We start from the raw sequence: 8,794 nt of genomic DNA, 5'->3' as shown, positions 1-8,794 counted from the left end.
ATTTAGCTCGGGTACTGTAAAGGACCCCGTCATCATTGTATTGGATTTCCCCTCCAATAAAAATTTTCGCACAAATGGTTGTCATTTTTAGTTTCGATTGGTCTGGCAATTTAAAAAATAACAACATATAAGTAATTAAAACTTGTCTGGACCTCTAAAAATTATTTTATATCATTTTACATTTTTCTAAATTATTCTAGACCATTTTGGATATTCCTAAATTATTCTACACCGTTTTGGAATGTTCTAAAAAATTCTAAATTATTTCGACAATATTCTGAACCGTTTAAAATGAACTAATTAATTATATTATCAATTAAAATAAATAAAAAATACCTGAATCGAAGAGCCGATTGATCAGAAAGTCAGAGCTCCGTAAGGATTCCTAAAACAATTCTAAATCATTTTAGAATTTTTTTTGTCATATTCTAAACTATTTTGGAACCTTGGTACCTACTACCAAGTTTTCAAAAAAAAAAAAATCCGTAATTTGTTATTAATTTTGAGTATTTATAAAAAAATCAGTATTCTTTATCTGTTTTGAATATTTTCTGAATTCAATAAAATTGATTATAAAAAAATAATAAACTACAATTTATAATAAATTAAATAATAAGTAACATTCTTTCTCCATTACTTTTGATTTATATTTTTTATAACAATAATGAACAATTTGTCAATTTATTTTATTTATAACAAGTTGGTTAAAAAAAAATTGTGGTACATATTGAATAACAGTAATATATGCAAATATTACGGTCATAATATGTTGTATTTTAGTTGGAGATCATATTTTAACTTCTTCTTCTCCAACAAAAAAATTTCAAAAATCGAAAGTTAAAAAATTAACTTATATAATTTACAAATTAATTATAAAAAAAATTACCTTCTTTTCTTCCGTTCGTATCTCAAACAACGGTTTTTTTTTCTTCCTTTTCTTCCGTTCGTCTCTCAAACAACGTTTTTGTTTTTATTTCTTTCATCTCTCCGTCGGATTGATATATATAGAGCAGATGTTAAAATATTTCCGGTATACCAAAAACTGAACCAAAATTGCTGTCTGGTACACAGTTAACCGAATCGTGCTTTCCGCTTCACAGCTAACCGAACCAACCCTTGGTCCGCTAAACCGTTAACCGAACCCACTAAAACCAGTTAACCGTTAACCGGACCGAAACCAAATTTCCGGTTAACGGTTAACCGGACTATTTCAAAGGGTCCAGTTAACGGTTAACCGGTTTGGGTAGATTTAAAATTTCACAGCCGGTTCGGTTAATTTTTAAAATTCAATTTATATTTTGGATAAAAATAAAAAAATCGGCTATCTTTCTACTCTAGTACTGTACGAATTAGCCAATGAGAAGTCAAAGTTCAGGCGTTACTGTCCATTTAATTATTATTCCCGATATCTATTAAAAATAATTAACTAGTTGAAATAGGTCCGTTTAGCTGTTTACTCTACTCATATTGTATTCAATGGATATGAATAATTTTTTTTTCGTTAATTTATTAGATATGAGTATGGATAAAGATTATTTTTTCGTTAAGTAAATGGATATGGATACGGACAAAGACTATTTCATATCCATTAGGTAATAAATAATTTCATAAAATAAATTATATAAAAAATATAAATATTATATTCAATTTATTTATTTTTCTGTTTTCCGCTGTATTCACCTAATTAAACTGATGAGAAAATTTATACCATCTTCATCACAGTATTTGATATTATTAAATGAGAAAATGTGTGTCTTGTAAGAAGAATATTATGTTAAACATATTATTATTTTTATTTGAATGTTTGGTTATTTAGTTGACAAATTGAATTTGTTAGAAGAGATTATGTTTTTATTTTTATTTTTTGCTTTATAAAAATTTGATTGTATATTTGTATTTTTATTTTTATATTAGTTATTGTGATTGTATATTTATGACATGATAAATTTTGATAGTTTATTTGTAAAAATAATAAAATAATTATATTAGTATTATTTGTTATTTATCCGTTATTATTTTATTATCATTATTTTGAATGAACAAAATTAAAGTAAGATAAGACATGTTGATGCTCACGATTTCGATAGTCATACCAATGATTTGGAGGAGATCTCCCAAAAAGTATTTAGTACTCATTTCAGTTAACTCTCCAGTATTTTTCTTTGGTTGAGTGGTATGTACTTTCATGGTGCCCGTTTTTCCAATTATGAGGCATGGCTAAGTGATCCTACTCGTATTGGACCTAGTGCACAGGTCTAGCCAATAATAGATCAAGAAATATTGAATGGTGATGTAGGAGGGGGTTTCCGAGGAATACAAATAACCTCTGGCTTTTTTCAAATTTGGCGAGTATCTGAAATAATTAGTGAATTACAACTCTATTGTATCGTAATTGGTGCATTGATTTTTGCCGGTTGGTTCCATTATCATAAAGCTGCGCTAAAATTAGCTTAGTTCCAAGATGTAGAATATATGTTGAATCATCACTTAGCATGGTTACTAGGACTTGAGTCTCTTTCTTGGGCGGGATACCAAATTCATGTATCTTTGCCGATTAACAAATTTCTCGATGCTGGGGTTGATGCTAAAGAGATATCACTTCCTCGTGAATTCATCTTGAATCAAGATCTTTTGGCTCAACTTTATATCAAGGTTTTAACGAGAGAGCAACCCCTTTTTTGCCTTGAATTGGTCAAAATATGGGACTTTCTTACTTTTCGCGCAGGCTTAGATCCAATAACAGAGTTATGGTTGAGTGATACTGCACACCATCATTTAACTATTGCCATCCTTTTCTTGATTGTTGGTCATATGTATAAAACTAACTGGGATATTGGTCACTCATGGCCTTAAAAACATTCTAGAAGCTCATAAAAGTTCATTTACAGGACAAGGACATAAGAATCTTTATGAGATTTTAACAACTTTATGACATACTCAATGTCTCAATTATCTTCTAACCTAGCCATGTTGGATTTCTTAACTATTATTATAGCTCATCATAACGGATATAAATAAAGTTAATTTTTTAGTAAGTATAAAAATGCTTCCGCACTATCCGTATCGTAATTGACATCCCTAAGTTGAAGCAATGAGTCTAAAGTCAAAACAATTAAAATCAGAGATATCCTTCCTCCCTAAATAAATCAGAAAGCTCTCCGACTCCCACACCCTTTCAGAAATCACCATGGAGCCTCTCTACTTGATAGCAATCTCCCTTCTCCTCTCCTCTCTCCTGCTCAAACTCTTCCTCGCTCCAAAATCAAAACACACATCCAAGCTTCCACCATCGCCACCATCCCTCCCAATCATCGGCCACCTCCACCTCCTCAAGAAACCCCTGCACCATTCGCTTTCCCAGCTCTCAGCCCGGTACGGCCCCATTCTCTACCTTCGATTCGGGTACCGACCAACTCTCGTCATCTCCTCGCCTCAACTTGCTGAAGAGTGCTTCACGACAAACGACTTGGCATTCGCAAACCGACCTAGTTTCCCTTCGGTAAAAGAGGTTACAAATAACTATACTACAATTATTTTCTCTAAATACGGTCCATTGTGGCGCAACCTCAGAAAGGTCGCCACAGTGTACGTTCTTTCGAACCACCGCCTTCTTTCATCCACCTCTTCTAGGAATGATGAAGCACGGTATCTCGTCCGTAAACTCTTCGTCGGATCGGCGGATAACAAGTTGGCTTTCCAAAAGGTAATTTGACTACATATTTTTAGTAGAAATCTTTCCAAATGTTGGTTCTAGTAGTTTATTAATTGAATTGTGAACTAGATAATTGAGAATAAATTTCTCATTATGGTACTGTGAAGAGTTTTTCTAATTTTTAAACTGTAGTTCGATAAGTAGGTAGGTAAAAGTTGATTTGAGACAGATCTTGACGGATAAAGACCGAGCTGTTTTTCACTTATTATTTCTATTGTGTACTGATTCATTTTGAAAGGAAAACTGTATATTTTTAAAAATAATAGTTTTTCACCCTTTTAAAAATGGACCATTTGAAATCAATTTACAAGTCCAAACTGACTAAATCCATAATTTCTCATCTATTCCAATAATTTTAATAAAAATATTATTTCAACTAGACATCAAATGTCAGCAAAGTCATGCTTGAAACAAACCGAATCTCCATTAAAATAAACGTCATGTTCCAATTTTACTTTCTTCTCCTCCAGACACAATTATTTATCCAATTCAAATTAAATGGATGGACTTCCTTCTACAAAATATTATTATTTTATACTAAAATATATAACAACTTAATCTTAAGATTTTTCCTTGTAATTTGATACTAATAAGTTAATTTCTTTTGAAGATATATTTTTGAATTAATTTTACATTATCTCTTATATATCATTCAATTTGGTTGTTGCTGGTTCTGTCATTAACTTTATATGTATGTGCATTTGTTAGAAGTAGTTGAATAGCAATTAATATCTGATAGAATACTTACCTTATGAGAATATGCGTATTAACTGCTTTCGCATGTGCCCTTAAGCTGCAGCGCAAAAATAGTGGTGAAATGTTTCTTAATTAACAGATCAAGACACTAAATTAACAGGTGAATGTGAAAGTAATAGCTTTCGAGTATGTGCTAAATGTTGTCATGGGATTGACTGCCGGGAAGCGGTACTATGGTGAGGAGGCAAAGGATTGGGATGAGGCGACACAATTCAGGCAACTGATTGAAAAGGTAGCAGCACTCGCTTCTGGATCGAGATTGGTTGATTTCTTTCCTTGGTTTAGAATAGTGAACTCTTTACTGGTGCATAGAGAACTAAAAGCGGTGGTGAAGAGAAGAAATGAGTTTTCTCAAGGACTTGTTGATGAAATCAGAAAGAGAGTCGATGCTCAAAAGAAGAAAACTATGATTGGAGATTTGTTGGGGTTGCAAGACAGAGAGCCTGAGGTGTACACTGATGCTTTGATTAGATCGCTTAACCTGGTTAGTTTTTTCTTTTCAGATTCTTTATTTTTTTTTTCATTTTTTAAATTTCTTTTTTCTTAGATTATTATCCTTTGCATGTTTATCTCAATGTTTAAATAAAAAAATAAAAAATCGTGTCAAATGTTTCTGGGGCAGGTTTTAGTTCAGTGTCAATAACGTGCAAACTTCTTTTGATAGGGACTTGTTTTGACAAGGGACTGTTATCATCTGTAACTCATGTGAGCTGACCTAAATATATTTAATACCATTAGATATGCATGTGCTTGATGTATGATTAAGAAGCTTGATCAAATGTAGGAAATTTGTGAACTTATCAAAACATTTAACTTGGTAAGTATTTTAAATTTTATAAGTTCAGTTTATAGTACTTCTAGCTTCTGTTGTTATACACTAATTGATTTTGTTTTCCTGATTAGGAAATTTCTGTGCCAACATAATGCCACAAATATTCTTGTGTAATATTTCTGTGATATTCACGTATGGTTTACTGGGAGTTATTTGGTTGGTCTATTTGTTGAAAGTGGGAGCGAAGTTTGCCTTTTAATCCAAAGTCTATGGTCTACAACTTGCAATGTTAAAAATATACCAAGGAATTTTACACTGCTTTCTGATTTTGTTTTGGTAAAAAAATGAAATGGGGGAGGCTTTCATGATACAAATTCATAAACTTACGCCATCTTTAGAGGCACCGAGCCATTTATTGGTAAATAGAAGGCATTTTGTTTATTATATCATAATCACTTGATGTAGTTGCATAAGCTGATCTTCTGAAGTTAAAATCGACGTGCTTTCTTACTCATACTTGCTCATTCCCTGTAACTGCTACGTTTACCTCTTTATTGCAGAGTTTATTACAAGCAGGAAGTGACACATCATCTAACACAATTGAGTGGGCAATGTCGCTCCTATTAAACAACCCTCATGCGTTAGCAAAAGCCCAGCATGAGATTGACACGGTTGTGGGAAGAGAGCGTTTAGTGGAGGAATCAGACGTCTCCAATCTTTCATATCTCCGAGCAATAATCAATGAGACACTTAGGTTACACCCAGTTGTCCCTCTAGATGTTCCCCACGAATCTGCTACAGAGTGTTTCATTGATGGGTACAGAGTACCAAGCGGGACGACACTGCTGATCAACATACATGCAATTCACCGGGACCCGGCCATATGGAAAGACCCGACAGAGTTCAGGCCAGAGAGGTTTGAAAATGGGAAGGCCGAAGGGATGTGGTTTCTACCATTTGGGATGGGGAGGCGTAAGTGCCCAGGAGAGGGACTCGCAATACGAATGATCGCACTCGCATTGGGGACCATGATTCAGTGTTTCGAGTGGGAGAGGATTGGAGGAAAAGAGGTAGATATGACTGAAGGCCCTGGTATTGTGATGGCAAAGGTAGTTCGCTTAGACGCTATGTACCGACCCCGAACTGAAATGATTGCACTACTTGTGGGACTTTAGTTTTTCTGATATTTAGTGATTGATTTGGATCTTTCACACCCTGTTTGGATGGAGAGTAGAGGAAGGAATGGGAGGTAAAGAATAGAAGGGAATGGAGTGGAATAGAAAGGAAGATTAATATATTTAATCTCTTCTCATTTAAATGATTAATGAGAGAAAATAAATTTAACTTTTTTTTTCCGTTTTATTTCTTATTTGGTTCATTAAAATTTAGGAGGTTAATGAGAAATTCGGTGACTGTTGTAGGTTTGAGAAAAAAATCATGTATGTGAATTATACATGTAAGATATAGGGTTGAACATTTGTGTTATTTTTTCTAAAAATATTTGTAACAAAATTTATTTCCATCCGTTACACCTCAATTTGGGAGGAAAACTGATTCTATTAATTATAATGATACAAGGTTAAACATTTCACTTCTTCTACCCTTCACCTCCGACATAATTTATCAACCAAACACAATTCAACAGAACTTTTGTTTCTTTCCATTCCCTCCCTTCCTCTACTCTCCATCCAAACAAGGTGTCAAAGGAACACCTCCTTAGTTCATTATTTTAATTTTAAACGTATATAGTTTTAAAATCGGTAGAAGTCAGGGGCAAAGCAAGAATTTTGAGTGGGGGTTGGGATGGGGATTGGGGGGCAATACTTTCTCATGTATTATCTGTGTTGCATAGATACGGGTACGGGTATCGTATCGGATACGATACGGATACGGCGATACGGTAATTTTCAAAAATGAAGGATACGATACGGCTATTAATATTATTTTTTTAATTATATTTATAATTCAATTTTTATATTATATAAATTAAATATAAAAAATTATGGGTAAAGTTTGATACAAGAGCTCAAGTATACAATAAATATTATAGTTACAAAGGTTTGACAACAAATTTGTAGTGGCTTAGTGGAAGAGTCGTTTGCTGCTTTGGTCTGAGGTCCCAAGTTCGAATCGGATTAGGCGCTAGGAGATCAAATTTTAGCATGCGGTTCATGCTCGGTGTATGGGATGCACTGGTCTATGCGCGGTGCACGCCTGCGAAACGCGTCAGAGCCGTATCCAGCTGTATCAGATCCGTATCCATCCGTGTCAGAGGCGTATCCCAGCAAGTCAACCCGTATCAGAGACCGTATCGACAGAGTAAGGATACGCCACATAAGTGGATACGCCACATAAGTGGATACGCCAGCTGGCGTATCAGAGCCGTACACGGGTACGGTGCCTAAAGTGGCGTATCGGGGTAACATAGTGTATTATTGATCACTTATCCGGAATACTATTCGACTATTTATGGATTATGGGAACACAACAGTGTACATAGATAAAAAAAAATATATATAATAATAATAATTTATGTAGACGTTTTTCAAAATGTCTGTTTTGAATTTTGAACTGATTGTAAATTTAAGCAGACGGTAGTCAAGATTATTAAATAAATTCTACGGCAAACTAACACTAAAATTACTTGTTATCATTTACAATGAATTATAAATTTAATGAAGACTTCCGCTCCCGCTACAATTATTGAGAAATTAAAAGCGGTTTATATCATAGCAAAACAGTATTACTGATTAGCATTTTTGTCAAGCACATTTTCAGACGGGTACATTAGATTATGTTTTCGTTATTTATTATCATTCCTGAATTATACTTCTTAATTTTATTATCACGAGATTAGAGTCTAATGCCCAATTATAATAATCCATTTTATTAGTAGCCCTCTACTCTCACCACAGAAATGTGTATTTATGGGCCGGGCCTAATATTTTAAAAATAGAGAAACTAGGCCACCTTCTAGGAGAGCAAGAACAAGGATATATATATTGACAGAGTTAGATTAGCTTAATACAACGCACCATTAACAGATACAAAATGAAAAAATATATAAATAATGCGCTGCATGAAGTAAAATCAGCTTTGTCAATATATTTATCCAGAGTAGTTCTGATGCTGTTAACAAACACAGTCAGTCAGTCATGACGCCTATAACCATTTCCTGTTAACAAAACCTAGAATCCTGCTGCAAAGCGACGATTCATTCCAGATTTCAACATCGTACTGTGAAAATATTGAGAATCTAAGTCCATATTTTTTTAGAAATAATTTAAATTTGAGTTGTCAGCTACAACCTTGCTTTCATTCTGGGTTTAAGTAAGAGACATGCAATTTATTGAGGACTTCAAAGCAAGTAATCAACATTCAACCACTCAGGTCCACCTCCTCTCCGGTAGCCAGAATCGGGAATTCATTTGATGGTCCCTGCCAGATTGAGTTCTTCATCTCAGATCAGGACCTGATCTTTTAAAAGAGAAAATCGGGTACAGACGTACAGTGAGAAGTTCTGGGCAGCTATACTGCCAGCTTCGATCCAGATC

General features: G+C 33.9%; 1 protein-coding gene across 1 annotated transcript; it reads left to right on the top strand.

Moving 5' to 3' along the window:
- Positions 1–3,126: 3,126 nt before the first annotated feature.
- LOC144572318 (cytochrome P450 81Q32-like) lies at positions 3,127–6,451 on the top strand. Its single transcript, XM_078321849.1, has 3 exons — positions 3,127–3,703; positions 4,569–4,952; positions 5,801–6,451. Exons 1-3 carry the CDS (start codon positions 3,188–3,190, stop codon positions 6,413–6,415), a joined length of 1,515 nt encoding a protein of 504 aa, XP_078177975.1. The 5' UTR covers positions 3,127–3,187; the 3' UTR covers positions 6,416–6,451.
- The last annotated feature ends 2,343 nt before the right edge of the window (positions 6,452–8,794 follow it).

This window comes from Carex rostrata, chromosome 20 (assembly GCF_964058835.1).
Source record: "Carex rostrata chromosome 20, lpCarRost1.2, whole genome shotgun sequence".
NCBI classification, from domain to species: Eukaryota; Viridiplantae; Streptophyta; class Magnoliopsida; order Poales; family Cyperaceae; genus Carex; species Carex rostrata.
The sequence above is the reverse complement of the archived record's forward strand: the minus strand, read 5'-3'. Positions and strand labels throughout refer to the sequence as shown.